The sequence below is a fragment of the Tachypleus tridentatus genome, chromosome 2 (assembly GCF_004210375.1).
Source record: "Tachypleus tridentatus isolate NWPU-2018 chromosome 2, ASM421037v1, whole genome shotgun sequence".
NCBI lineage: Eukaryota > Metazoa > Arthropoda > Merostomata > Xiphosura > Limulidae > Tachypleus > Tachypleus tridentatus.
Window position 1 is genome coordinate 49,245,040 of NC_134826.1, and position 16,985 is coordinate 49,262,024.

Sequence of the window (16,985 nt, forward strand, 5' to 3'; positions counted from 1 at the left end):
TCTGTTAACATACAAGTTTTACGGCTTCTTTACTGCTGCACAAAGACTAATTTGTTGTTTCTTATTAGGCTCAGCAACTCATTAGAGCTATATCAGTGCTTCTCAATTTTACTCCCGAAGAAGAAAGACTTATTAAAGAAACTGTTAACTGGAAGATGTCGTGGTTTGGGACCAAACCTGAATTATCTAAAGGTCTTCTCAAGTCTGGGGTGTTTGCACCTTCTTAGCTTGGATAATTATTTTCATACATTTAGCTGAAACAGTTGTGGAGCAACTAAATCATTTCCAGAAATCTGTAGATAATGTAAACAAACTGAAAATTTAGTAGAAGTGTCTCTGCAGAAACAGTTCTCAAGTTGTATCTCTTGTAAGGTAAAAGAGTATATATCTACACTTAGTGCTGCTTGATTTTCTTTATTTTCTTCATACTGCAATGGAAATCAATGAGAATTAATTGATTTTGAAGATTTATATACTACAGGGCCAAGTTGAAAGGGTTGTGTAAGAATATCAGTATAACCGTACTCCAAGGTCAAGCTGGAAATCATTGAGGTTATTTCGATTGTTCACTTTAAACATAATACCAGTTTTGTGTGTGTTCACTGTTTTTAATGTTTTGGGGGCTTCACCATTTTAAAAAGGTTGATACTCAGTAGGCTTTGTTGTTAAGATGTTTAATAAACTGATTTCATACTTTGTATCTCTTTGTTTTTATGAATTTAGTGAATGCTGAGATACGTATTTTAAGTTCGTAATTTTTCTGGTAAGTTTGAAGTTTTTTATTGACGGTTTATCAACAGGGTGTCCTATTTACATATATATCTGCACATGTCAACTTCTTTCAAGTGCAATTAATGTGGTGATGCAGTTTGTAAGACTTGAGTGATAGCCACACTCTCTTATATATGTTATTTTATTGAAAGTTATTCTTTTTTTACTGTAGATGTTAGCTGTAAATAATGTGTTGCTTAGAAAGTGACCAAAACACTGTAAAGGTAACAGATAACACTCCTGCATCCTGTTTAATGACTTTCAATGGAAGTGTGTATATAACATATTTTGAAACTACTCATGAACTGTGGTAATTTAATTATTTTCTTTCCATATGTAACTATTATAATCTAGACCAAAGTATACTCTTGACTCCTTACGATGGGTTACGGATGCAAAAAGTGTGTTCTTTAATGTGAAAGTGGTTGCTGTTTCATCCTCTGATCTCATTACATAGTTACCCTTGTTTAAGAACCAGGGCATCTTGGTATCCTAGTGGTTAAGATGTTCATTTTGTGGTCTGTACTACAACCCACTTAATTTGGAGGGTGAGTCAACCTGGAGCTTACATCTTTACATTGCAGTGTCTGGACTCATCATCTTGGATCTCAAATGAGAATTTTTACTTTATAATTGTCTGTGTATATATATCAAAGTTGAATATTTTAGTTTGTTTTTAAGTTCCAATAAATGACTTTCAAATCAACCTAAGAAGGATTTGTCAGTTTCTTCATATTTGATTGTTTGTATTCAGTGTTAAAAAAGCTGTCATTTTTTGTGTGAAGCTAGTGTTTCTCTAATTCTTTTTGAAATTGAATTCTTCTTAACAGGTTTATTACAAATAAATAGAGCATTGTCTGAAAAACAGTCATACTGTGATACCTTGTTTCAAATTAACTTTATCATAAATATTTAATGTTGAATTTGGCCCTTTTTAACTCCTTCATGCCCCCCATGTTCTTTAAAGTTCATTGTTTTGGCAATATGTGTTAGACACAATACATAGGGTCAGTTATCACTTTTGTATTTTGCAAGAAGTATCTAGATGATTTTGTAAATGTGACAAATGGGCACTGGAAAATTAATGTCAAAATTTACTTGCAGACAAACCTCCAGTGGGGTCATGTAGAGGACATGTTTATTGCATTTACAATCTAAATACATCATGAATAATAGTAAAACACTTACAATTTCGTAAATTGAATAAAAGGGTTTGTTACTATTACTAGTTTTTTTCTAGATTATAGTATAATACAAAAGAAACAATGAATATGTTGACTGAGAATGGTGCTTATAACATGAAGTGTTATTTATGTTAATATTTAACCTGCAAGATATTTAATTAATGGCCAATACTTTCTCCTATTCTGGTAAAGTACATCACCTTCGTAGTACTAAAACAGAATGCCTGAGTGTACTTTTATTTAAAACTGTAATAATTATTGGTAAATTTTGTATATTTCCTGGACATGTGCTTTGAACAAAATTAAAGTAAACTTGTGTCAGAGTATATCGTGTAGATTTAGGAACATTTAATTCTGCACAAATCAAAATGAAAATAGTTAATTTGATACACAGTTTTTACTTATAATGAAGAGAATGCACTGATTCTTTGGTTAAGTATTTTTGGTTATAATTCCAACAATAATACCTCAACCAACTTTGTAGATTTTAGTTCTGTTTGTATGCTTACAAAATACATAAACACACAATGTTGGTTTTATGTTCTACCTTCATATTCATGTATGTAAAACTTAATACACTAACATTAGTTGTGACCAATGAAAGCCTATTAAACAGCAACAACATGGTAGGATAAGAACAGTACTTATGTTAGTTATGTAGTGAATGCTATATCAAAACTAGTAAAGTATGATCACAATTAACCATATTTGTCATAAGATTTTAGTATTAGACCTAGTATGCCTCTTAGATTATAGTGTTAAAGAGTGTAACAAATGTAATACTGGTGTCTTTTGACAAGAGTTTTTAATTACCATCCTTTACTACCTTTGAAATGGTGTTCACAATATAATAATTGTTTTACTAGATGACTTGTATAAATAGTATTCTGGTCATTAATGTGTTTGTTGTGTTACAGCTAACCTGATGAATTCTGTATTAATTGATTAATATGGTGAATACTGTTATTGTACATTTATCTAATTCTTGAATATCCAAAAGAGACTGGTTGAAAAGTGTGGTAGGCTTAATACCAAATCTTATTATAGGTATTCACATAAGACTACATTAACTTCAAAAGAAGATCTTAGAATTACACCTACCATTTTATAACTGTTATTAACAAATGAAATGTTTTGATTAAATCTTGCATTAAAGAGAAACTTTTATTATTATTATTTACTTCCTCAAGCCAGTTGAATTGTAACCTCTATTATAGAACTTAGTAATGTTTGTTTTCTTTATTTTGCATTATTTTGAAAGTTTTGACAAGGAAAGCTCTTTAATATGAAACAAGATACATTGAATTGCTGTAATATTTTTGTCCACTTATTTTTGTGGAGTTTTGCTGTGTAGTGTATTTAATAATGTAATTTGATGTATTTACATCATATGGTGTTGGTTATGTCATTCTGATAAATTACATTGCTAGTGTATGGGATTACAGTGTAACCTTCTTTGTTTTTATTAGTATCTCCAGCATTTAACATCTTTTTACTGTGTTTGGTAAGTGTTGGAGAGAGAGTGGAAGATCTTTTGATTGTAAAAAAATTGCTTTCTGGTTTCTTCAAGAGCTTTGATGCAATTATTGTTTTATGTGTATGTTGGATTTGCTACATCAAATAATTTCTCTTGTATGCATCTCCAGTTCACATTGTATTTCATAAGTTTCATTATATTGTGTAGATAATGTTTTTATTTAGTACATGCTACAAATCAAGAATTGAATAACTAAAACAGTGAAGCACTTTAAGTCTTTTTGTATCTGTATAAAAAAATATGTACAGAAATGAGAAATATTATACACATTTTATTAACTTCATTAAAACACAATTATTAATTGTTAATTTGTGGTAGGTATGATAGCAGAGTATTTTGATTGAGGTGAGTGAAATGAGCAGTTACTGCCTCGTAGAGAAACTTGTAAAAATATATTGATGACTATACTGTACACTTACAGAGCTCAAATCTAGTGTTCAGAGAGTCTTTTGTCTTTGAGGCAGTTTGAATAAGCAAAGAGCAAAGGAAATTCTCAGAAACATAACCCCAGTCTATGTATAATGTAGCATTAGTTATTTCATTAAAATTCAACCATTGGTAGCCAAAGTTGTTTGAGCCCTTTGAGTGGAGATCTACAGATTCTGTTCTCAAAATTTTAATGTGTGAGAAAAATGAGAAAACCCCCAAGGAAAACCAATTTTCACTACCTAGCCAGGGCTGGCCAACCTTTTTGAAAATGTGTGCCCAAATTGTCAATAATTTTAAGAAACATTTTTTACATCTCGATGGTAATGTTGAGCAGCAGAATTATTATAATTTAGAGAGCTTGGTCAAAGCATGCATTGATATTCAAGATGCAGTTTAGCTTGTTAGATAGCTTAGTTTTCTTGAGTTTTTCATTAACACAGGAGAAGGCTGCTTCTTCAGAGCCCTCTCTAAAAATGTCTGCTAAGACTCAAAAATGGTGTTGTACATTTCATGGTGATGAGAAACCCACTTGAAGTAAAAATGTATCTCAGAATGGCTGGTGTGGATATTAACTCTTTTGCCAAAATAAAACAGAGAAAAATCTTCGAGCTGAAAATGACCTAAGATGGTCGAAACATTGTTCACTGCTTTACTTGAGTAAAAGTGTTAATGTCCATAGCAGCTGTCTCGAAATACATGGTCCCACGTTTGTTTGTTCATTCATTGTATTGATAGGATGCTGATTGAAAGCAAGTAATCATCAGTTTCATGGAGTTTGTCTTCATGTTAGTTTGTGTGTTAGAGAGTTGTCTTTCAACAGTTGTTTTGTAATGCCAAAGGTTTCTGAGGTAGGAACGTTAGTACATGGGTCTGCAACACCTAACAATGGAAAACTTTCAAACTGTCATTCTCCATACTCAAGTAGCATGAAGAGATTGTAGAGTCACCAGTACATTTCTACAAGTTCCTGTGATGGGCAGTAGCTGCTGATATCACAATTAACTTAATATTAATTGTTAATTAGATAAAAACATTCAGAAAAACATGGAAATTTTATTAGATATTCACATGTCTATCTGAAAGGTTTTCTGGTGATGTGTGTGTATTTTGTTATGCAGTATCAATAGGAATACAATACTGATTTAGCCCTTACCTGAATAATTCATCTTCTCTCAACAGATGTTATAAATTTCAGTTAATCTGGTTTTTGGTACAATAACAGATCATTCCAACTAGTTTTTGGTTACTGAACAGCAATATTTTCAGTTGTAACTTTTCATCATTCTTATGTGAAATGAACGTTTTCTCATATTTTTTAATGTGGATAACTTGATCATTTATATATAAACTATCAGAAGTTTAATTCCATTGTAAAAATTCTAATCCTCTATACCTTTGATAAACTGTAATGTAAAGCTTATATGTAATTTGAGCTGACTGTAAAGATCATGTTATATTTATTGCAAATTTAAAAACATTTCACTAAATATGTATTGTTTTGACAAATACAAAAAGTAATATTTTCTTAAACTATCAGGTTTAGATTGGTGTGTATGTGTATAATATTATATATATATTATATATACACATACACACACACACCAAACTCTTACGTAACAGATTTGTAAATAAATTTTTCTTTGTGAGGTTTGAAAGAATGAAAGTTTTTTTTCTTGTACTGATTCAAACATTTTTACATCTGTCCCAAGAAAGCTGCAAGCCTACACTTGTTATATGTAACTACGAAAGACTGACTGATAAAATTAGGTAAATGTATTTTACACACTATCCCTCTTCCCCATATAATTTTCACAAAAGTTTTTATAAAGTTTTGTTATTAAGCGTAGAAGTATACAAATGACTATACATGCTCTGCCCACAACAAGTATAAAAACCCAATTTGTAGCAACTTAAGGCTCCAGACATATCACTGTAGCACAGAGGGGGGTATTTTATACGGAGTACAGTTACAGCCATTCGTACATTTTAACTGCATTCAAAGTGAATCCATACGTCCTGGAATTTTGTAATAAGATCAAATTTTGAAGAGAAGGCAGATTAAAGGTAGCAATGCCTTGACTAATCTTTTACATTTCAAGCATTTCTCACAGATACTAAGAATTATTTGCTGCCAGTCAGATGGCATGGACTTGGTAACACAATGAAGACAGAACTGATCAGTACAGACAAGGGAGGTAAGAGTATGGAAAAATAGCTGAGCATCTGGTGTTTGAATAATGGTAAGTTGCCAGGCACATGTATTTGTCTGATCAACCAGTAAGAGTGAAGGTCAGGATTATATTCCTGACAAGCTCTGTTACACCTCTTTACAAAAACACAGATTTCATTCAAGGAACAGGCAACAACAGCATGTCACTCAACAAGAAAATAGACCATTTAGCTCTTAGACAACTGGAAAGATCTCCAAATGAAAAACAGTATTAAGGCTGAGGGAATAGGGCAAAATGATAGTCACCACAGTGATCATTTGTGAGAGAGGAAGGAAAAAAATGGAAATACAGCAAGTATGAAAATATAATATTGAAGTGTCTGTTAATAGTAAACGTTATTAAAGAGAAAAATCTTATTTAACTGGTGTTATATATAAAGTAAACATTGGTTCACTGTGGTTTTAAGAACAACACACAACTTAGACTGCTCACTTGCAAACTTCTGTAAAAGGAGTCCATTCCTGGAGGTAAGAAAACCAGCACAGAGTAAGAGACTCCAGTTGTATCAAGACTTCTTAAGAGAAACATCAACAACTTCAAATGGATGCACTTCTTTACATTATTGATATTTAAATATATTATAGTTCAAAGTGAACTGAAACATCTGCAGAACATATAATTGAAGAAAGTAAATTTTGTACCAGCTTGGTAACATCTTTCATTATTGTGTATTTCCTTCTTGGTTTTAAGTTTATTTCACTAAACCACTCACTCTGTTTATAATTAGAGTTTATTTTGTAATTTATAATCTCATTTCCAAGTACAAAAAACAGCAATACATGAAAGTAGCCAATCTTAAATTTGTGTTAACTTATTAACAGTTTTAACTCGGAAACAGAGTTCTTTGCTCAAATTATTTTTATCTCCAAAGGACCAAACAACATTTGGAGGGGGGGGGAGTATAATCATCACTAGACTTGGGTAACTAAGAGAATGTTATACTTCACGGTTGATTTATCTTGTGATAAATAATACTTGATTTTGGAATTCGGTTTCTGAACTAAAGGAAACACACACAAAAACAACTAATGGTGACAGTTATTACATGTGTAACTGGAGAAATGATGCAGCAGTATTTCGATACCTTTATAATAGTCTTAATAGAAATAGGCAGAAAGATATTTACATTGTAATTCTTTACTTCCAGTCCATGTAATTCAATAGATCCTAAAAAAAACAACAACAATGCAGCCATCAGTACAAGCTTAAATGTAAATTAATCTGTATACAACAGAAACCATTTGTGTTTATTAATTTGATCACAAATGTTTTCACAGAAATAAATTATGGGCTTAAAAAAAACACAATTTCCATTTAAATTTAGCAATCAGAATCTATACTATAAAGTTTTCTCGTATTTTACTTTGACAGTAACATATTTAAGATACCAAAAAATGTTTTGCATAAATAGAAACTTCAACAAGATGTGTGGTTAAACAGGATCTAAGTTTGAAATCAGACGTCGATTTTTTCACAACAGCAAACATTTCCTTCAATATTACTTAAGAACTAAGTAATAACACCTGTATTCATACAAAAAACTATTTGTATAATGGTACTTAAGAAACAAAACACTTATTTATTACTTCAAAAACGTGTATACTCAATTTTGATTGTGAAAAAAGTTAATGACACAAACCATTTATTAACAAATCACAGCATGTGCTATTTTTATTTTATGTAAGTATTACAGATCACTTGTAGATGTCATGTAAAAACCCAGGTTTTCTGACCATACAACGTCTTCAAGCAGCTCATGAATCTGCACTTGCTTTCTAGTCCCCAAGTACATTGAAAAACAATTATGTTGTGAAAGATAATTAAACTAGATATAACTTTGTACAACATGTCCTACACACAACTACATTTTCCAAATATGAGAAAACTTTAAAGTCATTCAAAATTTTTTCATTTAACATTTTCACACAAACTTCAAGGGTACAAAAATACTGATGAGCAGTTAACCAACTTTTCAATTATTGAAATTGATTGAATTTCTAAGATAATATTTGTGTTAAATCTGATTGATTGGTACATAACATCCAAGCCTCATCTGCATGTTGACACACAGAAAAAGAGTTCAGAGCCATTATTCTTATTGTTATCTCTCAACTTTGCACTGTGCACTAAACACAATGAAGATTAAACAAGATGCACTTTTAGGACTTTTATGAGGCACAATTCTTAAGAGCCTTGATATAAGAATAAGGATGCTCTGCAGTTCAAAATTTAACTCCCACAATTCATATCAAATAGCTTGATAAGTGTTGTATAAAAACAGCAACACCATTTAAACGAGTACAGAAAAGCACCTATTTCAGTTGTAAACACCACCCCTCCAAAATAAAAACACTCAAGTAATACAGGGCTTGTGTTGGTCATCTAAATATATACTGTACCTGCAAACACATTTTATGTTATTGAATTATTCAAATAAAATGTAAAGTATTTTTTGTTTGATAAAACAAGTATTGGTTTGTGTTTAATTTGTTTTTATACAGTGTATTATTTAGAGTTTATGGATGCCAAGTCATCATTGTTTGTCTATTTTTTTTTTTTTTTTTACAAATGAATAATCATAGACTATTTACAAATAATGAATTAATAATTAATTGTTCATCACAAAGAAAATGAAAATGTAGATCTTTATACCAATCTTACAGTAATCTTACTTATCGATTACTTAGTTTCACAACTGATACACATAGTAATTTTTGGAATAAAGTTATATTTAGTATTATATATATTAATAATAAAAATACATATTATATATAGTAGTTGTTAATCTAACAATTTCAATACAATGCTTGAAAACTTATCAATTAATTTGTAGACATCTTTATGAAAAGGTTCTTAAGTGGAATAGCTCATCTATTGCTTCTAGAAAATGTTTGTAGCATATAAAACTTAAAAGTTTATGTTAATACAATGTAAACATCATTAACATTTGCAAAGATCATCAGAAATAATTCTAACTTGCTTTAAATGCCTGTAATTAGCCAGGTGACTCCAAAATGCTGGAAGGACCCGAATAGGCAGCAGCTTCCAACATGGCAACTTTTTCTCCTCCTTTAATTTCTGGACTAAAAAGAAAAATTATATCCCCCTCTTTGTGGGAAGCAAACTCGTCAACTCTGTGGAAGAAAATAACGGATATTTGTGTGAGAATTTAATGCACATTAAAAGTACCCAAGTATCAACTTTTCCTTACAACGTTTCTCTTTAAAAGATGTGCTTAATTATTTTATTTCTTTTAAGTACCACTTATTGCAACAACACAATTATGTTATTAACTCTGTAAAAGTTGTTTGAAATGAAATGTATTAAATGGTCCACATTTCTTTTGCAGAACAAGTTAATGATTGAGGTAGTTACCTAATATATATGGCTTGAATGTTACACAAACATTTGTAGAAGGGAAAAAAAAGGTAAAGTAAACAATACATGTACAAAGAGTTCAACAAACATTTGAAATATAATTAAAAAGTTGAGATTAAAGTGACTCGTACAACTATTTGGGACAAGTTACTCATTTTTGGAATATCTTTTACATTTATGAAATTATCTCAATACGTGGGGGTAACTTGACAGAAGAGATGCCTAACGTCTTTGAACTTTGAAGATAAGTGACAAACCTTTGTTCTTTTGTAAAATGTACCAAGTGACTATACTATCAACAAGACTACATTAACCAGCTAAAAACTACCTCAAAATGTTTTGTGTTCTTTTAATGAGGTATAAAAGCTTGTATTGCTTAAGAAAAAACTTAATATCTTTTTTTCAAAATGATTAAGTTGTCATCCAAAAACTGAAATATGACTGTATTATTGTACAATTTTGTAAAACTACCAGAATTAAGGTTTTTCCCATAAGTCGTGTCATAGTTTTGATACTACACTACTCAAAGCTAACAAGCAGCTCAAATCTTGTTAGCAGTAAGGTCAGTTGGTACTTTCCACAAAAAGTTAAATCTGATCCAGACTGAAATTTCACCATTTATTATTGAATTTCAAAAACACTTGAAGCAAAGAAACCTTAGCCTTTTTTCTGCCAGACAGTCCATTATTAGTGAAGTACCTTCATAAAATGAGATATTCCATCCATCACCAACTCTTGGGATACTCTTTCCTGACCAAATAGGGGGATTTGACTGTCACTCTTATAATATATTCATGACCTCAAAATGTAGATTTAACTGATTTTTCATGTTTTACACCAATGAGACACAAATGATGGATCTGCTGAGCACAGACCTGCAGATCCACAGTCCGGCACAGTAATCCATAAAATCAAGGAGAAATATTAAATTGATATAACCTAGCGACACACTTTTTTTTTCATCTTAAAAAAAATTATAAATGTCTGTAGCAATTTACTTATTTCCCACCAAATGAAAAATTAAAATTATTATTTTAAAAGCAAAATCCCAAACATCATTTCTGAAAATGACATCCATCAATAGCTGAAAAGTTGCAACAAGGTCGATCGTGAACACGTGTCTACAAAGTTAAAGTTTTATTAAGATTATAAAATATTTTATCCAGTACACTGAAGTTCTCTCACATGTCTGCTAAACCCCCACTTATCTTTACTGAACAGATTCTGAAAGTTAAAGATTTTTCTGCTTGAACTGACAAGTAAGATCAGAAACTTACCTGTCACAAATCACACCATCTACACCTGCTGCTTTCAGTTGTCGAATAGTTTCACGGTTATTGTTATCTTCGCCCCAACAGAACAGAACCAGGTTATAAGATTTAACAAAGTTTATCAGAGATAGATCTTGCAGTAGTTCCTCAGTGTGTGCATTAATACCCTGAAAGTATTAAATATAACAACTAACATGGTTAACAGTTCATTTACTGTAATTTATCAAATGTACAAATTAACTTAAAATTTACCTTTTGTCCTTTAGCACAGTTCAAAGGTCGAGACTGATTAATAATGTACACTTCTGAATGAGCCACATGTAGGAGACTTTATAACATATTCAAAAGACGCCGTGAACCCACTTTTCGAACAAATGTAAATATTAACAAATTATAAGAATTTTCTAACTTGATGAGAGAAACCTCAAAAGTGACAAAACCCTTTTCACATTCAGAAGTGCATGCCATGAACAGTTTTCTACTTTATAGTTGTGTATCTCTAAATATCTAAATAATATAAATTAAATACAGTGCACTGCTTGTTCTCCTTGTTCAGAGTACATCACAAAAACAAACATAACTTGTGTTTTTATTTTTTTATTTACTTTATTTTTTTTAAGTAAGCAACCTTTAAACAGGACTGGTAATATTTACAATAAGCATATTGAGCCCTGACTTTTTCGAAATGGTAATGCAGGATTTCTATTTTTATCTTAATAAATAATTCTAAACTTTAACACACTTAACTGTAACAAAAATAAAAGTTTCAAGACCATGTTTGTCCACTTGCAGGTTGAACAATCCAAGATCAAGTTAGTTCCACATTTAAATAAATAATTTTGAACCTTTAACAAACTAACTAACATGTATTTGAAGGTTGAACTATCCCTTAACAAGTTAGCTCCAAACTTAACACAAGAAACTATTACAACAACAACATGTTGCAATCAGCTCCACCCAAGTAAAAAAACAAACAAACAACACTAAACCAACAAAAACATACTTACCAAAATCCCAGCACTGCGACAGAAAAAAGTTGCCATTGGGATAGAAGAGGTTCGATGGTCTAAATAAGGAGGATACTTATCAGTCACTCCTTGTGTTAAGAACAGGAGAGGATACTTGTTCTGCTTAAGACAGATCCTAATAATAATAACAACAGAAAAGACTTAGTAGAAAAGCTACATACAGTGGAAGAAACAACACTATTAAGTAAAATGAAGATAAAATTTTATTTACAGAACAGTGAGAATCAAAATAACTGGATGCAAAAAAGTCTCATACAAGATGCTTATATCTGGATTTTTATATCTAATCTCTCTGCTTTCTTTAAAAGGTAATACTTACATAGTGCAGATATCAGGGTGGAAACAGGATAGAAGAATATAGCGAGGACCAGCATGTCGAAGTAAATCAGTAAGAATTATGTCTATGTAGTTGTTAAGGTCAAAGTGTCCATCACTTTCCCACGTTCCATCCTAGTAAGAAGTATGTCTGATATTAGAAAAAACCAACCCCAAAATGAAAAAACCCTGTGAGCTGAAGTTCTTAGAAAATATTAGATAATTTAATATTGATAAAATAATTATATAAAATAAATATGTAATGATAAAGCATCCATATGCATCATCAGAAGTAAAATAAATTTGTAAATATACTACTTTGAAATAAAATTTTGTGCCCAAATTAATCACTGATTTGTTTAAATTCTCATATATTTTGGTTAGAAAAAAATTTATATTTTACCCTCAGCTGCATGGGACTTTTAATTTCTACATTAAATCCAACACGCTGGTCAACAGCCTCCAACACGTGTTTCAAGGTTGGAAATGGTTGATTATCATCATTGTCGTCTTCACTGAAGTCATGATTGTGTCCCCCTGAACAGAAAGATGTGGTTTTTAAATCATATTCTAGCAATTTATAGATACATAATAAATGAAAGTTTGTAGAATTGACAGCAACTGCCTGTTGCGGAGACGCAAGTGTAGAGGACGACGTTTTGAAAATCTTCCCCCTTTCGTCTTCAGATCAGTGTGTGTTGTCAGTTTTTTTAGTGTCCTGGTGGATTGTGGAAAGTTTGTTATGATTGGTTGGATTATCACTGTTTCTGATTGAAGGAGAGATTTCCTGTAGATTCAAGCAATAGCAGTTGCAGGTTACTCACCTCTAATCCAGAATCTCTGTTTAGTGAAGGTTTATTAGTGTTAATTAAATAATTCTTTGATTTTTCTTGTCTTCCAGAATATGTCTGTGTTGATGATTCTAGTTTTTCCCCCAGTTTGTGTCCAGTTGACATGGTGTGCCCTACAATGGCTGAATTTTGTGTTTTCATGAGTCTTGTACTATTTTATGTTCTTTTATTCTTTTCATGAGTTTTCTTCCCATTTCTTCAATATATGTATCATATCACACTCTCCACAATGCACCAGGACTCTGTAAAAGACCGACAACACCCACACACACACTGACCTGAAAACAAAAGGCTTCTGACTTTTGAAATGTCATCCTCTACACTTGTGTCTCCACAACAGGCAGTTGCCATCCATTCTACAAAGCTTCATCATGAATACTCTGCCTAAACAATCTATCAAAGAATTTTATAGATACATAACTTCAAAACTTCACCCCAGGATTTATTTCATGACTGTTTACTGTTAAAATTTTCAGTAGTCAGTTTAAAAGAGTAACACTCAGATGAATAAAAAACATCATACATACAATATAGATTTCTGTTATAAAAAGAAATCAGTGTTTATCAGTTAGTTAATTTTAAAGCATAACTCAGGACCCCTGACCAAATTTCACCCTCACAAACTAAAGAAGTGAAAAAGAAACTTAATGCATTACACCCAGAAGCTTTGTAGAGTATAGAATCTACCTCATAGAGACAAGTCTTTCTTTGTAGAGTACAGAATCTACCTCATAGAGACAAGTCTTTCTTTGTAGAGTATAGAATCTACCACATAGACAAGTCTTTCTTTGTAAAGTATAGAATCTACCTCATAGAGACAAGTCTTTCTTTGTAGAGTATAGAATCTACCTCATAGAGACAAGTCTTTCTTTGTAGAGTATAGAATCTACCTCATAAAGACAAGTCTTTCTTTCTAGAGTATAGAATCTACCACATAGACAAGTCTTTCTTTCTAGAGTATAGAATCTACCTCATAGAGACAAGTCTTTCTTTCTAGAGTATAGAATCTACCACATAGACAAGTCTTTCTTTCTAGAGTATAGAATCTACCTCATAGAGACAAGTCTTTCTTTGTAGAGTATAGAATCTACCTCATAGAGACAAGTCTTTCTTTGTAAAGTATAGAATCTACCTCATAGAGACAAGTCTTTCTTTGTAGAGTATAGAATCTACCTCATAGAGACAAGTCTTTCTTTGTAGAGTATAGAATCTACCTCATAGAGACAAGTCTTTCTTTGTAGAGTATAGAATCTACCTCATAGAGACAAGTCTTTCTTTGTAGAGTATAGAATCTACCTCATAGAGACAAGTCTTTCTTTGTAGAGTATAGAATCTACCTCATAGAGACAAGTCTTTCTTTGTAGAGTATAGAATCTACCTCATAGAGACAAGTCTTTCTTTGTAGAGTATAGAATCTACCTCATAGAGACAAGTCTTTCTTTGTAGAGTATAGAATCTACCTCATAGAGACAAGTCTTTCTTTGTAGAGTATAGAATCTACCTCATAGAGACAAGTCTTTCTTTGTAGAGTATAGAATCTACCTCATAGAGACAAGTCTTTCTTTGTAGAGTATAGAATCTACCTCATAGAGACAAGTCTTTCTTTGTAGAGTATAGAATCTACCTCATAGAGACAAGTCTTTCTTTGTAGAGTATAGAATCTACCTCATAGAGACAAGTCTTTCTTTGTAAAGTATAGAATCTACCTCATAGAGACAAGTCTTTCTTTGTAAAGTATAGAATCTACCTCATAGAGACAAGTCTTTCTTTGTAGAGTATAGAATCTACCTCATAGAGACATGTCTTTCTTTGTAGAGTATAGAATCTACCTCATAGAGACAAGTCTTTCTTTGTAGAGTATAGAATCTACCTCATAGAGACAAGTCTTTCTTTGTAGAGTATAGAATCTACCTCATAGAGACAAGTCTTTCTTTGTAAAGTATAGAATCTACCTCATAGAGACAAGTCTTTCTTTGTAAAGTATAGAATCTACCTCATAGAGACAAGTCTTTCTTTGTAGAGTATAGAATCTACCTCATAGAGACAAGTCTTTCTTTGTAGAGTATAGAATCTACCTCATAGAAATAAGTCTTTCTTTGTAGAGTACAGAATCTACCTCATAGAGACAAGTCTTTCTTTGTAAAGTATAGAATCTACCTCACAGAGACAAGTCTTTCTTTGTAAAGTATAGAATCTACCTCATAGAGACAAGTCTTTCTTTGTAGAGTATAGAATCTACCTCATAGAGACAAGTCTTTCTTTGTAAAGTATAGAATCTACCTCATAGAGACAAGTCTTTCTTTGTAGAGTATAGAATCTACCTCATAGAGACAAGTCTTTCTTTGTAGAGTATAGAATCTACCTCATAGAGAAAAGTCTTTCTTTGTAGAGTATAGAATCTACCTCATAAAGACAAGTCTTTCTTTGTAGAGTATAGAATCTACCTCATAGAGACAAGTCTTTCTTTGTAGAGTATAGAATCTACCTCATAGAGACAAGTCTTTCTTTGTAAAGTATAGAATCTACCTCATAGAGACAAGTCTTTCTTTGTAAAGTATAGAATCTACCTCATAGAGACAAGTCTTTCTTTGTAAAGTATAGAATCTACCTCATAGAGACAAGTCTTTCTTTGTAGAGTATAGAATCTACCTCATAGAGACAAGTCTTTCTTTGTAAAGTATAGAATCTACCTCATAGAGACAAGTCTATCTTTGTAGAGTATAGAATCTACCTCATAGAGACAAGTCTTTCTTTGTAGAGTATAGAATCTACCTCATAGAGACAAGTCTTTCTTTGTAGAGTATAGAATCTACCTCATAGAGACAAGTCTTTCTTTGTAGAGTATAGAATCTACCTCATAGAGACAAGTCTTTCTTTGTAGAGTATAGAATCTACCTCATAGAAATAAGTCTTTCTTTGTAGAGTATAGAATCTACCTCATAGAAATAAGTCTTTCTTTGTAGAGTATAGAATCTACCTCATAGAAATAAGTCTTTCTTTGTAGAGTATAGAATCTACCTCATAGAAATAAGTCTTTCTTTGTAGAGTATAGAATCTACCTCATAGAAATAAGTCTTTCTTTGTAGAGTATAGAATCTACCTCATAGAGATAAGTCTTTCTCTTTCCCTGTTTACTTCATATTTCAAATTTTTTTATTATAAGTAATAGTATGCAATAAAATAAACATTTTCTTACCTTTAGATGAAGGACTCAACTGTAGGAAAAAACACAAAATGAAACCAAAGATTAATCAATTAATTTAGGGGGATCATTTTACTTTCTACAAATAAAAAGATTAATTTAAAATGTTAAAGCTACTTAATTTAAAATTACAAATCCTTTATTCTTGTAAAATGAGACTCTTAACTCAGACTTCTATCAAAAGAAAGTAAATATTTCAAAATAAGGGCCACTAGATCGTTATCTTCCTATTAATAACCAAACAATTAAACACATTTTGCACAAAGAGTATTGCAGTTTACCAGAAATTCATGAAAAATTTCTTGTTTCAATGAGTTAGTTTTCAAATCATTCAGATTGAATAAATTTCAAACATTTTTTAAAATTTATTTTATCAATCTGAAAAGATGTTTCATGGTTTTAAGGTACAACATGCGATGAACATTACATTCAAATATAATATAATATTTATCAATCTTATTATCCTAGTTAAATTCCATGAGTGAAAGTCATAAAATAATACTTGCATTTTTGAAACCTACACTCTTCTTCAACAGTTGAAACTTAATTTGGTTCAAAGTGTGATACAAGACACTCAAACTGTATATTTAAAATCAAGTCTTACCACCATGTCATGGAATGAAAGTAAGGTTTTACTGTTTATAGCAACAATTCATTTAAACTTAGAAAGCTAATAAGAATCACAGTAAGTTTTCCAGTTATTTATCTCAAGCACCCCATGGAGTTCTTGTTTGTTTCAGTATCTGCATTAGGAAAACAGATAGTCAACATCATTCACTGCAAACTCT

General features: G+C 31.2%; 2 protein-coding genes across 13 annotated transcripts in view; one reads left to right on the top strand and one right to left on the bottom strand.

Annotated features, from left to right (window-relative positions):
- LOC143243214 (uncharacterized) overlaps nucleotides 1-5,576 on the top strand; it is a 47,631-nt gene extending 42,055 nt beyond the window's left edge. For both annotated transcript variants that reach the window (XM_076487046.1, XM_076487050.1), the window contains exon 18: nucleotides 69-5,576. The gene's annotated coding sequence lies outside the window, so the exon portion shown is untranslated. The remainder of the gene's footprint in view (nucleotides 1-68) is intronic.
- Nucleotides 5,577-6,864: 1,288 nt separating this feature from the next.
- LOC143243217 (glycerophosphocholine phosphodiesterase GPCPD1-like) overlaps nucleotides 6,865-16,985 on the bottom strand; it is a 36,259-nt gene continuing 26,138 nt past the window's right edge. For 8 of the 11 annotated variants that reach the window (XM_076487089.1, XM_076487062.1, XM_076487084.1 and 5 more), the window contains 7 exons: nucleotides 16,192-16,210; nucleotides 12,548-12,681; nucleotides 12,149-12,279; nucleotides 11,809-11,944; nucleotides 10,808-10,968; nucleotides 9,133-9,286; nucleotides 6,865-7,319 (listed from right to left, as the gene is read on the bottom strand). In XM_076487089.1, coding sequence (XP_076343204.1) covers nucleotides 9,148-9,286; nucleotides 10,808-10,968; nucleotides 11,809-11,944; nucleotides 12,149-12,279; nucleotides 12,548-12,681; nucleotides 16,192-16,210 — 720 coding nt within the window. In that variant the 3' untranslated portion in view covers nucleotides 6,865-7,319; nucleotides 9,133-9,147. Of the gene's footprint in view, nucleotides 7,320-9,128; nucleotides 9,287-10,807; nucleotides 10,969-11,808; nucleotides 11,945-12,148; nucleotides 12,280-12,547; nucleotides 12,682-16,191; nucleotides 16,211-16,985 lie in introns of all 11 variants that reach the window. The other 3 variants (XM_076487101.1, XM_076487071.1, XM_076487095.1) reach the window with 1 other exon arrangement.